At 59.6% G+C, this 14892-nt stretch overlaps 1 protein-coding gene across 1 annotated transcript; it reads right to left on the bottom strand.

Annotated features, from left to right (window-relative positions):
• Positions 1-13226: 13226 nt before the first annotated feature.
• LOC126119048 (uncharacterized) lies at positions 13227-14654 on the bottom strand. Its single transcript, XM_049915055.1, has 2 exons — positions 13961-14654; positions 13227-13639 (listed from the first exon to the last, which is right to left on the bottom strand). Exons 1-2 carry the CDS (start codon positions 14652-14654, stop codon positions 13227-13229), a joined length of 1107 nt encoding a protein of 368 aa, XP_049771012.1.
• Positions 14655-14892: the final 238 nt, after the last annotated feature.

Here is a 14892-nt window from a genome sequence, read left to right as displayed (position 1 = left end):
TCTGTGTGTTGTTCTTATCTTCGGTACTGTGCTTGTTTTCGGACGTTGCTGTTTGTTGAGAGTGATTATGTGTTCTGTCTGTGCTACTGCTGGAGCAGCGACTCTCGGGTCTTGCACATCTGTCCCTGTGGTGTTCATATCGCCCAAGGGTCAAGACGTAACAGTCATTTTCTGACTTCCGCGCGGTGGCGTAGAACGCTTGTGCCAGGGCGCGGAATCGTGTTGTGAGTGGTTCTATGCAGGTCTGCCGCGGGGACGTGTAAGGCCCGTCGTAGAGCGCTCTGCTTTGGACCCTTCTGTAGGCGATGCATCGTCGATCTGGCTGCACAGCCCCATACAGGGCGCGCATATTCCAGTATCGCTACGCCTGTTGCGGGGTCGAGGGAACAGGGTACAGGATCTGCATCCTGGCGTGAGCGTTTGTGCCAAGTTCCCCTATGTGACACTTGGATGTCAGGCGTGACACCGAGGTACCTCGCAGAATTTCTCCCCCCTGCAATCGTAGCAGTTGGTATGGTCTTGTTGCCGGCGGCGGCTGTGGAAGTGAAGTTAAAGTAAAGTGCGGCGAGGACGACTGCAATTTTGCTTTGGACGTAGGTTTGTGTGGTGGCCCTGAAAAGGGCCGATTGTTGTGAGCCGGGCCGGCAAAGCGCGTTGCGTGCAGGGGAGCACGCAGCGCTGCTGGGCGGCGGGTCCGCGTGCCGATTGCCTGGCCTCTCTGTTTAGGCCTTCTTCTCGGTCTTCTTTGGCAGCAGGACGGCCTGGATGTTGGGCAGGACACCACCCTGTGCGATGGTGACGCCCGACAGGAGCTTGTTGAGCTCCTCGTCGTTGCGGATGGCAAGCTGCAGGTGGCGCGGGATGATGCGCGTCTTCTTGTTGTCGCGGGCCGCGTTTCCGGCCAGCTCGAGCACCTCAGCCGCGAGGTACTCCATGACGGCGGCGAGGTAGACGGGCGCCCCGGCGCCGACGCGCTCGGCGTAGTTTCCCTTGCGCAGGAGGCGGTGGATTCTGCCGACCGGGAACTGGAGCCCGGCCCTGCTGGAGCGGGACTTTGACTTGCCCTTGACTTTGCCTCCCTTTCCGCGTCCGGACATGGCGATGGGCTGTGGTGTGAAAACGAGACGAGACGAAGGACGGTGCGAGCCGCAGCGAGTCGAGCAGCGGAGTGGCGGCGCCGCCAGGGGTGGGGGTCCTTTATGCTCTCGGGTGCGGCGGCCGGTTGCGCTCGCGGCCCATTGGTCGGCGGCCGCAACGGGGCGAGCTGGTAAAGGTGCGGCGGCGGGGCGCGCTGGGTGCCACTGTGTGGGGAGACGCTGACTAGAGCGGAGCGCTTGCTACTGGTGTTGCTGCCGTACGTTCACGTTCTTGTTTGAGATGCCGCCCAAGACTAGCGGGAAGGCCGCCAAGAAGGCTGGCAAGGCTCAGAAGAACATTTCGAAGGGCGACAAGAAGAAGAAGCGCAAGAGGAAGGAGAGCTATGCCATCTACATCTACAAGGTGCTGAAGCAGGTGCACCCTGACACGGGCATCTCGTCGAAGGCGATGAGCATCATGAACAGCTTCGTGAACGACATTTTCGAGCGCATCGCGGCCGAGGCGTCCCGCCTGGCGCACTACAACAAGCGCTCGACCATCACGTCCCGCGAGATCCAGACCGCTGTGCGGCTGTTGCTGCCTGGCGAGCTGGCCAAGCACGCCGTGAGCGAGGGCACGAAGGCGGTGACCAAGTACACGAGCTCCAAGTAAGGAGGTGGCTCTGGAATGGAAGGAGAGAAGGCTCCTCCGTTGCGAGAGCGGCAAAAACGGCCCTTTTCAGGGCCACCAAATGGCCTTTGCGGGAAGGGCGGAATTGTTGTTGTTGTTGTTTTGTGTGTGAGTGGGTGGACGGCGGCAATAGCTACCGCTTTGGTTGCGACGCGACGGGGTGGGGTGGCCGATGCGATGAATTTGATTGATGGGGGCGCGTCGCGTGTTGCGGGGTACGGCCACGGTGTGACGTGGAATGGAGGCACGTGCGCACAACTCGTTGGTGTTACCTGTCTGCGAGGTGGGGGAAGTGCGATCGGTGATGTGTCCTTTGGATGGAGGTGCCGGTTAGTTACGTGACGGATGGAAACGAAACGCGATTGTTGGGAATGTCAGTGTGTAACGACGGCCGTTTTTTCGGGTCGGTTTGCACGCCATACATGGCGAGGGTGAGATGTGTCTGTAAATGCTGCAGCGTGGAGGCGTGTGAGTGACGTTTAAATGAACGCGCATTGAGACACCAATGTGTATTGCATTGTACGGGCGACACGCACGATGATGTACCTTCCCTCCGACTCTGATTTCGATAGTCGTGTCTGACTGACTGTGTCTGCTTGTGCGTACGACGCACGCACACCGACGTCGTCATTGAAGATGCATGCACGCGTGTCCAGTCCAGTGCAGTACAGTACAGTACAGTAAGCGCGACGCTAGAAGACGACGGTCGCTTTGGCGAATGTGCGCACACGTGTTTGTGTGTGTCGGTGATGTGGTCCGATCCGTCGCCTCTGGGAAACTGTCGATCGGCGCGGTACACCGGCATCACGCAACGGTACGTCTTGAACACCCGTCATACCGTCGCGCTGAGAACGGTTACCGAAAGGTGAACCTCTGTGATCGGTCGAATGTCTGGGCAGAACGTGAGGAGAGAATGGTGGAGGAAAGGACAGAGGGGAAGAAAAAAAGTAGAGAGAGAGAAAAAAGAAAAAAAAACCAAACAAAACGGAGAAACGCGGTGTAGAGCAACGGAACGTTCCCGTGTCGGAGGTGTATTGTAGCCGCACTGAAATGCGTGTAACGGCGCGGCGGCAAGTGTCTGCCGTGGTGAACGTTACCTTTGACGGCTGAATTGTGTGCGTTGCGTTGCGTTGCTTTGCTTTGCTTTCCCGGATGTGTATGTAACGTTCGTTGAGATGGTTCTGAGGAAGAATGTACGACAGTGCCCGTGCCGTCTATGTTCGTGTGCAAAGCCATTGTGTGTGTACGGAATGATGTCTGTAGGTGTTAGTGAACATGTTTTACCAGTGGGGGAAATGGATCGTCGATGGTTGCCGTCACGGTCGAGACAACGCACGCACCCTCCCTCCCTCCCTCCCTCCCTCCCTACATGAAGGTGTCGAGAAAGTGTGTTAACTGGGGTTTGTTTGTCTTTCGTTAAAGGGAAGGGACGAGAGAGAGAGAGAGAGAGAGAGAGAAGCGAAGTGGGGATAGTGCGTTCATTTTGTGTGTGTGTGTGTGTTGTTTCGAGAATTGCGTCCGGGAATGGCGGTGGGCGTGCCCTGCATGTGGCCCGGAAGGCTGTTCGTTTCGCGGTAGTGTGTGGACAGGGGAGGGGCACGCGTAACGCTGCTGGCATGGCATGGCATGGCATTCGGGAGATGGGAGGGGGCAAACGAAGAAAACAAGAAGCGGGGGCTATAAAGACGGGGAGGGGCGCGGTGTGGGTGGCTTGCGCTGCGCTCGGCTGGCGCGTGCGGCGTTGTTTTTGTGCAAAAGAAGAGAAAACGAATGGGTTGCCGGGAGGGGGCCGTTGTTGTGTTGTGGTGTAGCCGCAGACGCGGCTGTCAGTGAACGTGGTGAGACCGACGGATGCGGGAGGGGCGGGGGCGGTGGTGAGAGCGGGGAAAACACTAGAAGAAGGAGAAAAACGCTGCAACCAACATAAAATGAGGCGTTTGTAACCTGCCAGCAACAAAACAACAACAAAAAAAAGGTCTATCAACATTGAATGTAAATGGAAATGGACCCAAGTGTAACCTCCCCGCACAAATAGTCGTAAGTAAGTGAGTGCGTGAATGATGATAAAAATGTGCCAGAATGTTGTTAACGTCCCTAGAAAATGAACGAACGAAGATTGATGGGAAACGCGCGATAATATGATGAATGGAAATAATGAACCATGAACATCTCAAGAGACATAATTGAAAACCCGATAAACGTTGTAAGGGCAGCGCTGGCTGACCTTCGGCCCTGTATTCTGAAACGTCCCCCTTTGAACAACAATGTATACAAAACTGCGCTTAAAGTGACACACTATATTTTGAGCGCAACGCAATCTGACTATCAAAGATCCCTGCAAAAGAATGGCCCTGAGTAACATTAAAGTACACCTTTCGGAAATCACTTACCTCACAAAAATCGTCATTACTCGAAGTACGGCAATACAGCGAGCACCACTACTGCCAGCTAAATAAGAGATTCAAACTACGGAGGGCACTAACTACTGATAGGGATAGTTAGCAAAGTAAAGATTTTAATAGAGAACAACAAACAATGTATTTACCCTTAATATCATCACAAGTCATAATATATGTAATTTGAAAAGTCCGCCATATCTCTCCTCACATGCACCAGTGCTGGCGGCTCACCCCTAACTGCGCAACGGTACGCGCTGTTCACATCCAGCTATAGCAGGTTCATATGACAACAATGCAAACTGGCCACTGACTGCACACGGCACAGGCAGTGATTTTCACACAGAGCGCTACGTGGCATTACCAATAAAAAAAAATGTAAACAAACAGCCTACGTACAAATCAGAATAAAAAACAAAAAAAAAGAGCAAAAGATCGTTACGTCAATGAAAAAAAAAGGCAAAAGAGGAAACAAACTGCATCTATATGTGCTCTTAACTGTAGATACCTGTACACAGCTTCGTGCAATGAATGCCGGCTCACATTTAATTTTTTGATTGTTGGAGGAAATATTCTTTAAATGGAAATGAATGGTTTTACCTTTAAAAAAAAGTTACTTTGGAAACAAAGTATTATTGGGGCATTTTGTTGTGAAGAAAATAGTTACAATTGACATACATTATTAGATTTGCGCAATGCAGCTTCATTACCTTACCTTTTATAACAATATGCATCGTCCCGAACGGAGACCAGAGTCGCGAGAAGAGCACGCCGCCGCCCGCTCAGTACAATCGTCCACTCGCTAATACTGTCGTCGACTGACTACGACCTCTCCCGACCCGCCACATAGAGATGACAACTGTTCCTGCCGACCCGCTACGTGCCACTAGTGTCGTGTGGCGCAGACTAGCGACGATAAGAAACTCTCTGGTCAGAGATTGTGTGGTGCCTCGCCATCGCTGGTAATGAGTACATAGGTGTTTGAGCGCGCGTACCGGAACACGCAGTGCGGAGCCCAGAGACTGTGTTGTCGAGGCCGTCGACGCAGTGCATGTCGGTCGGTCGAGTGCGTGCGGGAGGGCAGAGAGGCAGCGTCGGCACGGAGATGCACGCACGGGGGCTGCGGCGTGGCGCGTTTGCGGTAGGCGCCTTTGGTGGCAACGGCCGGGACAAGCAGCGGTGTATGGTGTGGTGCGGGCCGGACAGGGGCGGCGGAGGAGGAGGAGGCGGCGGCGCGACGATGGCATTGGGGCGGAAACGGGGACGGCGACGGCGGATGTTGAGAGGCGTCACGCGCGGACCGACACAGACGCACAGATAGATAGATAGGAAGAAGAAGGGGCGGCTGGTGAGTGCAATTTAGGCGGTAGACACAAGAGGTCGGCACGGCATTTGCGTGATGTGGCGTTGTGACGGGGTGTGCTCGCTTGCCTCGTTTTGTTGATGCGCGCAGGAAGATGTGCAGAGCAGCGGCGGGCGGCTCGGTTCGGTTTGGCCCGGCGGGCCGCGCTGTTGTCGCGGACGTGAGCGCCCCCTGGCGGGTGGCCGGAGGCGGCGCGGCGTGTTGGACGTGTGGCTGGCGGCAGTGCACAATTGCGAGTGGCTGGCGGTGTGGCGGTTGGCGCGTCGGGCGGCCGAGAGAGAGGAGAGGGTATGTGTTTGCGGGCGCGTTTGCTGCGCGGCGTCGTGCAGGGAGGGCGGGCGCTTGTCGACTGTGAGTGTGTGTGACTGTGTGGCGAATTGGCGGCGTTGTGCTCCGGCCGAAGGCGTCGGGGAAAGGAGAGTTGGTCGTGATGTCATGTCGCGCCGTGTCATGTCTGCGAAACGGCTGCCGAGAGGTGTGGTGGTAGCGAGCCGGTCGGTGTCAGTGCGATGGGAATGTGCGTTTGGCGGTTTCGGTGTGCTTTTTGCGGCGTGAGAGTGGGGCGGGCGGGCAGGCGTGCTGTTGTTGGTTCCTTGTGTCTTGTGTGTAGCTTGATGGCAACGTGGAAGGACGCCTGTTTCCAGCCGTGCGTGTGGTTGTCGACGTTGACTGGTTTGGGGCGTGCCGTTGCACGTGCGTGTTTGGGTCGTTGGTGTGGTTTTGGCTGGCTGGCTGGCTGGCTGGCTGTGTGTACGGTGGATAGTGCAGTAGTTGTGTCGTTGCCACGGGCGTCGGGTGCGGCTGCGCGTAGTGGCGGAAAGGTGTCGCGTGACTTTGTGAATGGAGTGGGGCGGGGAAAGGAGCAGCGTGCCGCTGCGTCGTGGCCGTTAGCCAGAGGCTGTGCTTTGATAGTTTTGTGGACGGTTCGTGCGAGGCGATTTGTTGCCTGCCCTATGTTTGTTTGTTGTTTTTGGAGACGACGACTGGTTGGTGGCGTGCGCGCGAGCGAAGTGGCGGTGTGCGTTTCCCGTGCCGACTGCCGACTGCCGGCTGGCGACAGGTGCGCCGTCGGTGGGGTGGGTGGCCGGCACAAGTAGAGGCGGCGGCGTCGTTGCGGTGTGTTTGTGTTGTCGGCGACAGCTGTTTGTGCGGTGCGTGTGAATGGTGGTGCAAACGTGTGCTGGCGTTGAGGCTGCGACCGCGGCGTGTTGTTGGTTGATGTTGAACAGCGGCTGTGTGCGGTGGTGGTGTTGCCGCACGTGCATCCGGCCCGGCGCGGAAAGCGCAGTTGCGGCGGCCCTTCGGTGCCAGCCACGTCGCGTGAGCGGCGGGTTGCTCTGGTCGACACGTGGTGCTCTGGTTTGTTGTTTGGTGCCCTTTGGCCGGTGGGTGGTCCGTGTGTCTCGGTATCTGGTCGTGGTCGTGCTGCCCGTTTGTCGGCGTTGTCTGTGGCTTCGCTTTTGTTTTTGTTTTTGCGGCGTGCCGACGACCCGACGCGACCTTTACACCCAAAGTGTGGCGCCCGAAGGTGAACCAACGTAATCCGACCTCGGCGCTTAAGCTCTAAGCCTAAGCTGAGCGAACCGAACCTGTGTAGCGTTGCGTAGCGTGAGGTGAGGTGCGGTGAGGTCAGCCTCAGCGCCAAGTAAGCCAAGCTGTCCGGCCGTGAGGTGGGTGGGTAGGTAGGTGCGGCTGCTGCGGCCACCTGACGCCCGACGTGTGTTTGAATGCTTAACCTAAGTTTGAGGCTTAACCTAACCCAAGTGGCCTTAACCTAACCTAACCTAACCTCGGACGCCCGACGTGTGGTTTGAATGCTTAACCTAAGTTTGACGCTTAACCTAACACCGACCCTTAACCTAACCCAAGTGCCCCTAACCTAACCTAACCTAACCTTAATGTAACGTAACGTAACCTAACCTCTGACGCCTGACGTGTGTTTTGAATGCTTAACCTAACCCAAGTGCCCTTAACCTAACCCACGTCCACCGAACCTAACCGAGACGTGTGAACCTAATGTCTAACTCGTAACGCGTGATGTTGGCTGTCGTGTGTGCTGACGGCAGATTGGGTTGGTCTGTAGTTGCGGATTTCGGTTTGCCTCGGGCGAGGGGTTGGCTCGTAAGCGGCGAGGGGCGCTCCGGCGGAGCATGTTGCTTTGCAGGCGGCGCCCGTTTTTTGCGGCGGGCACAATTGAAATTGTTGGGAAACGAACGAAAGGGCTGTGAATGTTGGCGGGCGAGAGGAGGAGGACGTGGCCCGACGGCTGCGGGCCGATCGGGAAACGGTGGGAGGGCGATGGGGCGGCGGAGGTGCGTTTGCACGGCCGTCATCGCCGCACGCCTCCTCTTGTGTGGCTGTGGCGCCGGCCGCGCTGGCCGGGCTGCCGCGGCGACGGTGTGGGGCCTTTGCCGAAGGTTTGGCCATTGTGGCCGGTCGCCGGCTGGGGCTGTGGGGGCGGCATTTGGGCGTGGGCGGCGATTCTCGGCGGGCCGACCCAGGCTGTAGCGCGCGGTGGCTGCAGTTTGGCCGTGGTTTGCGGCGCTGCCGTGGCGACTGGTTGGCGACTGTGGTGTGGCTGTGTGTAGCCCCATCCTCGGTGGTTTGAAAGGCGCGGGTGGTTGTGGCGCAGGTGTGGGGCTGCTCCGCACAGGCTGTCGGACGTTGGGCGGTAGCAAGCGCGGGAGGCGCGGCGCGGCGGCGCGCAGAGTGGCGGCCGCTCTCTCGGCCGTCCGCGCCCGCCCGCGACACTGGCTGGGCCTGTGGCGCGAGGCGGCTATTCCTCTGCTGTGCGCTCCGCTCGCTGCGTGTCTCTTCTCGCTCTCGCTGCTCGCTGTGTTGTGTGTTAACGCGCGTCGTCGAAATGGCAGATCAGGCGGCTACGAACGAGACTGCTGCGGCACCCGCCGCCACCGGCACTACGAAGAAGGCAAAGTCTGCGTCGTCTGCGAAGAAGCCGCGCGCCAAGCCTGCGCACCCGCGCACCTCTGAGATGGTGACGGCCGCCATCAAGAGTCTGAAGGAGCGCGGCGGATCGTCGCTGCAGGCGATCAAGAAGTACATTGCCGCGCACTACAAGCTGGACGCGGAGAAGCTGGCGCCGTTTATCAAGAAGTACCTCAAGTCGGCCGTGGTGGCGGGCGAGCTGGTGCAGACGAAGGGGAAGGGCGCGTCCGGCTCTTTCAAGCTTGCCGGCGCCGGCGGCGGGGCGGCTGAGGGCGGCAAGGCTCGTGCTGGCGGTGCCAAGAAGAAGCGCGCCGCTCCGGCCAGCAAGGAGAAGAAGGGTGCCCGTGCGGCCGGCGCAAAGAAGGCTGGTGGCGTGAAGGCGGCGACTGGTCGGAAGGCGGGCGCCGCCAAGAAGGCGTCTGCGGCGTCGGCCGCTCCCGCCGGTGCGAAGAAGGCGGCTGCTGCCAAGCCGGCCAAGGCCAAGTCGCCGTCGAAGGCGAAGAAGGCCGCCAAGGTTCCGACGAAGAAGCCGAAGGCGCCGCGCCCGAAGAAGGCGACGACGCCGTCTAAGGCGAAGGCGTCGCCCAAGAAGAAGAAGTAGAGGAGAAGAAGAAAGGAATGGGAAAGGAAAGGAAGGGTTGGCGGTTGACTCCGTCGTCCCCACCCCCCCCCCCGTCCCCGTCGTCTAGTGGCGCGCAAGAGACGCGCGGCCCAAAACGGCCCTTCTCAGGGCCATCAAAGCACGTCGGGAAGGTTTTGATTGTCGTGTTGCGGTGTGGTTGTGCCGTCTGGCGTTTCTGTATGCCCGTGTGTGGATACTGTTTGCGTGCCGTGGTGGTTGGATTGCGGGGGGTCGGTGGCGGGTGCGGGCGGCGGTAGCGGTTGCTTGTCGCCGTTTTTGGTCGCGGCCGGCCGACGGTTGGTTTGTGTCATGTTGTTTGAATACTTTGGTTTGTCTGTCTGTTTGCCTGCCTTCTCCTCGGATGTGTCTTGTCTTGGTTGTGTGTGTGTTCTTGCAACGGGGGCGGGGGACGTTGAGATGTGGAAAGGGTCGGTGGCGTTGGACGAGCCTGCGTGCCTGGCTGGCCGTTGGTGCGGGTTTTTTGTTTTGTTTGTTTGTTTCGAAACGAAGCGGCGGCCGGCCAGCCACCCGTGTGGTTGACGGCGTCGGCCGATGGGTGTTGTGCGCTTTGAGCGCCGCGCCGGGGAGGGATGATGTTGATTGATTGTTGCGCGCGCCAGCAAGCTGGCAGAGGAGAGCGGCTGTGGCGGACGGACGGGAAGTGGAAGCGGTGTTTTGTCTTTGGTTCTCTGGTTGTGGGGCGAGAGGCGACCGACAAAGTTTGCTCGCGACGGAGTGATGTTAGTGGCCCTTAAAAGGGCCGTTTTGTTTGTTTGCGTGCGTGGGCGGTGCCCAGCGGCTGGCGCGGTGTTTAGGCGCGCTCGCCGCGGATGCGGCGCGCGAGCTGGATGTCCTTGGGCATGATGGTGACGCGCTTGGCGTGGATTGCGCACAGGTTGGTGTCTTCGAAGAGGCCGACGAGGTAGGCCTCGCTGGCCTCCTGCAGGGCCATGACCGCGGAGCTCTGGAAGCGCAGGTCGGTCTTGAAGTCCTGGGCGATCTCGCGCACTAGGCGCTGGAATGGCAGCTTGCGGATGAGCAGCTCTGTGCTCTTCTGGTAGCGCCTGATTTCTCGCAGGGCGACGGTGCCCGGCCTGTAGCGGTGGGGCTTCTTGACGCCGCCGGTGGCGGGCGCGCTCTTCCTCGCCGCCTTGGTGGCGAGCTGTTTGCGCGGCGCCTTTCCGCCGGTGGACTTGCGGGCCGTTTGCTTTGTGCGGGCCATAGCGGTAGCGGAGCGGCGTGGAGGCGAGCGAGGTGCTGCGTCGGGTGCTGCCTTGACGACACGGGCGCGCGCCCGCCGCGGCCTCACTAGATTCTGGACGGGGTGTGGAACATCCCGGTCTATCGTGAATGTAGGGTTTACCGAGAGGCATTTCCTACCAAGGCTGCAGGTTGAGGTTGGTGGAAGACATCGCGTGTGATAACTGGAAGTCGCAGAGAGGAATTGGTGGTGGGGAATCTGCGGGGCTGACCTGATTATTCGATCAGGGCAACGGGCCGCCTATAGTGGTCGTAATTGTCATTATGTCGCCCTAAGTTCCGGACGAGGGGATTGTCTGAAGCGCGGGTGGTGGTGTAGAACCGGCGCGCTGCATCTTGAAATCCCTCCCGGACGAGGGGTTCCTCAGCCGCCTGATGGAGGAGGCGATGAGGAAAATCACGCGGCACATGGTAGATTCGGCGCAAAATCTTGTTTTGTAGTTGCTGGAGCCTCTTAATGTGAGAGGGGGCAGCATTGCCCCAGACTTCACACGCATAGTCCATGACCGGACGGATGCACGTGCGATAAAGACGCAGTCCGTTGGCGACAGGAAGCGAGGAGGTTTCATTGAGCATGGGGTACAACGCCCCAGCCCTCTGAGACGTCTTCCGGTGGACAGCGGAGACTTGAGCCTTCCATGTCAACTTGCGATCGAGAATGACCCCGAGGTAGGTAGCAGTCGTGGTCCAGGTGATGGCCTGGTTACAAAGCACCAGGGGTGGCACGTCAGGTGGGAGACGGCGAGTGAGGATCAGCCCCTGAGATTTGGTGGCGTTGAAGCTGATCCTCCAATCGGCGGCCCAACGCTCGAGGTCCTGCAGCGCAGCTTGCAGACGTCGGAGGACGGCGGCGATGTCGCGATGGCGCGAGAAGAGGGCCGTGTCATCAGCATAGATGGCACGACCAACCCTCGGGGAAACCGGCAGGTCGGAGGTGTAAACGGAATACAAGATCGGGCCCAGAACACTCCCTTGCGGCACGCCAGCAAGGACGGGGCGAACAGAGGAAGTCGTGCTGCCAACCCGGACGACAAAAGTACGTCCCGCAAGGTAGCTGGCAAGAAGGCGGACGAAGCACGAAGGGATGCCGAGGTGGAACAACTTGAAGAGCAGGCCGTGGTGCCAGACGGTGTCAAAGGCCTTTGACACATCCAGCAGGACAAGGCCGCAAAACTCCCGATTGTTGAAAGCCAGTGTCGCCTCCTCGACGACGCGGAGCAGCTGTTGAGTGGTGGAGTGGTGCTGGCGGAATCCAAACTGCTCCCGAGGAATGATATTGTCCTGGTGAAGCAGCCGGCCGAACCTAGAGAGGAGGATCCTCTCGAAAACTTTGCTCAACGTCGGGAGGAGACTGATGGGGCGATAATGCGCCGGCACCGTCCTGTTTTTGCCCGGCTTCGGGACCGCCACAACGACAGCCGTCTTCCAAGCTTCTGGGTACCGCAGCTGGACAAGGATGGCGTTGAAGAGAGCGACCACGTACAAGATGCCAAGCCTGGGCATCATGCGGAGGACTCTCCCGTCAACGTTGTCGTGCCCAGGGGCCTTCTTCTGGGGAAGTCGTCGAAGATGGTCAGTGACCTCCCGTTCCGACGTCGGGACAATGGTGGCGTCACCGGGGTCGCCGTGGAGGAAGACAGGAAGTCGGGTCTCGACCGTGCGGACGTTCTCGTGGTCGACCGGCACCGCAAGGGGCCGGAAGTTGGCCTCGAAAGCCGTCGCCAAGGCCTCGGCTTGAGCGGCAGGCGTGTAGGCAGGTCCATCCGGTGTTGTGAGCGGCGGCATGTGTGGGCGATGGCGTGTGAGGGAACGGACCATCTCCCACGTGTCGGCCCCAGGATCAATGGAGGCCAGCTTCTCCTCCCACCGGCGTATACGATGAGCAGCAAGGGCAGCCTTGATGGTGCGGCGGAGATGATTGATGCGCCGCTTCAGCAGAGGCTGCCGTGTTTCACGCCACTCTCTGTTGAGACGGTTTCGTTCTCGGATAAGGGCCTGTATGGCTGCAGGAAGAGCTGGAGCCGCCACAGAGGAAACCCGTGGAGGTGGAGTGGAGTCAGCGACAGCCGTGGTGAGAGCTGCAGTCAGGTTGTGGAGAGCAGCATTGACATCGGTGTCCAGGGGAGGTGGCTCGGCAGGGAGGCGTTCCAGAACAAGCTGCTGGAAGCGTGGCCAGTCGGTCTTCCGGGTGTCGAGCTTGGCTGCTGGAGGAAGCGGAGTGACATACAGCCGAAAGAGCACCGGCAAGTGGTCGGAGCTCAAGACGTGGAGAACGTCGGGGGTGACAAACCAGTCGACACCCTTGACGAGACAAATGTCCAAGACATCGGGAGCAGTACCATTCGGAGGGTAGTGCGTTGGCTCGTCAGGTCCATAGACAGAAGCTCGTGCCCTCTCAGCAGCATGATAGAGCCGCCTCCCACTGACGTTCAGCGTCCGAGAATTCCAGAGCTGGTGCTTGGCATTAAGGTCCCCAGCGAGGAAGATCTTGTCCCCAGCACGGAGGAGAGCGTCAGCATCGTGGATGGTGAGGTGGCCACGTGGCGGCCGGTACACGGAGAGAAAGATGACCGTGCCAAGGGACGTCTCCACTGCAACGGCCGTGGCTTCACAGGAGTCCAGACGTGGCAGAGGGACTCGGTAGTGCCGGAGTGTCCGCTTGACGTAGATGGCCGTGCCACCGCCAGCCGTCAGCCTGTCGTCGCGATAGCAGACGTAATTCGGGGCGTTCGCTCGAAGGCCAGGCTTGAGGTGCGTCTCGGTGAGGAGACACACATCAACGCTGTAGTCCTGGAGAAACTGCCGGAATTCAAGAAGCGCTGGGAAGAGGCCATTCGCGTTCCACGTGACAGCCGTGAAGTTCTGGTGGCGCCTAAGGTTGCGAGCCATGGCCAGTGGATGTGGACGCCGTGGCGGTGGGGAAACTTCGGAGGGCTGCATGGACTGCAGCAGTGATGGCGGCCGGCAGCTGGGCCAGTGCGGCGGAGACAGCCACAAGGGTGGCCTGAACTTCTTTGAGGACCGCGATGAAATCATCAGCTGCAGCAGGAGGAGCAGGCCCGTCGTCAGGGCGTCGCGGAGGCTGGACAGCAGGGGCAGGAGGAGGCGTCGTCCGGCCCTGAAGGACGTCGGCGTAGCCAAGGTCTGCCCGAGCAGCAAGCAGGCGCCGCTGGGCGGGTTGGCGCGAAGGAGTAGCAGGCGGTGGCGCAGCTCGGCGCCGCAGCTGTCGACTATCGGAGCGGGACGTCTCCCGCAAGGGAGGTAGTCCACGCTGGCGGCGGCTGGCTGCCTTGTGAACAGCGCAACCGCGGTAGCTGGCAGGATGAGCCCGCTTGCACAGGGCACAGGTGGCCGGTTCGTCCCGGGTCCGGGTACACTGCTGACTGAGGTGACCCTCGCCACACTTGACACAACGGGGCCGCATGCGACACAGGCGGGAAGTGTGGCCTGGCTCCTGGCAATTGTAGCATTGAACGAGGCCCTTCCGTGCGCGTAGCTTCTCGACAGTCACCGAAAGGTCATAAAACCGGGTGACTTGGTAAATTTGCCTGTTATCAGGTGTGTCAGGCAACACGATCTCCATCAAAGGGATGGGTCGCTGAGTACCAGGCATCTTCATTCGCGTGGTAGCAGTAGGCGCGAAACCCATAGTGATAAGGCCATCCTTAAAGGCGTCTGCCTTCATCTTCAGCGGTATGCCTCTCATGGCAACCTTGAGAACTTTGGGACGCACGGTGGGGAAGGTGTAGTTCGGTATACCACGTGCACCAACCATGTCCATAACAGCAACGTAATCTTCAGTGGTGGCGACAGTCAGCTTCAGACGGTCTTCGCCGCAGTGTTTGGCGGTAAAAGCATTCTTCAGGTTGGCCTGAAGCCAGTCCCGAAGCGTCATGTAATCGTCAGGGTAGTCGATGACAATCGGTGGCAGCTTAGGGCCGGAACGACGTGTAGCATCGTCGGCGGTCGCCGGTGGAGGCTCGTCGGCATCTTCAGAGTCGGCGCCATCCGCTAGGGCGTCGTACGGATTAGCAGTAGGTACAGGGGCAACAGGGGTGCGCCGTCGTGGAGCCGCCCTCTTCTTAGGCGGCGGCTTCTTGAAGCCAGCGTCACTCGTACCAGAAGTGTGTTGGTCATCACTGGCTGACGTGACAGCCGATCGCTTGCGCTGAAGCACCCGCTGCGGGGCGCCGGTAGCGCAGTCTTCACGGGGAGGGTCCGTAGAGTAGTCCATCTCATCGTCCGGGTCTCGCGGGGTCGTCATATTCTCGTGGTCCGCCTGGGGTTGCCGGGTCGTCATAGGGGGAGCGTCCAATGGGGCCGCCGACGGCGCGGGCGCCGCCGGACGGCGATCAGACAGCTCCGGCGCGGCGGCGGCAGCTGCCGCGGCCGCGCGCGCGTCACATACGTCCTCCTTGCTCGCCATCACGAACTCGAATGGGCGCGCGCCAGCCACCGTGGTGCGCTTATATGCCCTCGGTTGCGCGTGGTGGGGGGAGGGCGGGCCAGAGTCTATATAGGGGGGCTGGCGCGTGCGC

This window comes from Schistocerca cancellata, unplaced genomic scaffold (genome assembly GCF_023864275.1).
Source record: "Schistocerca cancellata isolate TAMUIC-IGC-003103 unplaced genomic scaffold, iqSchCanc2.1 HiC_scaffold_358, whole genome shotgun sequence".
Lineage (NCBI taxonomy): Eukaryota > Metazoa > Arthropoda > Insecta > Orthoptera > Acrididae > Schistocerca > Schistocerca cancellata.
This window is presented reverse-complemented; position numbering and strand designations above follow the sequence as displayed.

What these genes read in the sequence shown, in the direction of transcription:
- LOC126119048 (XM_049915055.1), bottom strand. Translation starts at nt 14,654, where the DNA reads ATGACGACCCGGCAACCCCAGGCGGACCACGAGAATATGACGACCCCG. An exon ending in CACGCGAATGAAGATGCCTG is followed by an intron (nt 13,640 to 13,960) that starts GTACTCAGCGAC and finishes TTCACAAGGCAG; the next exon opens with CCAGCCGCCGCCAGCGTGGA.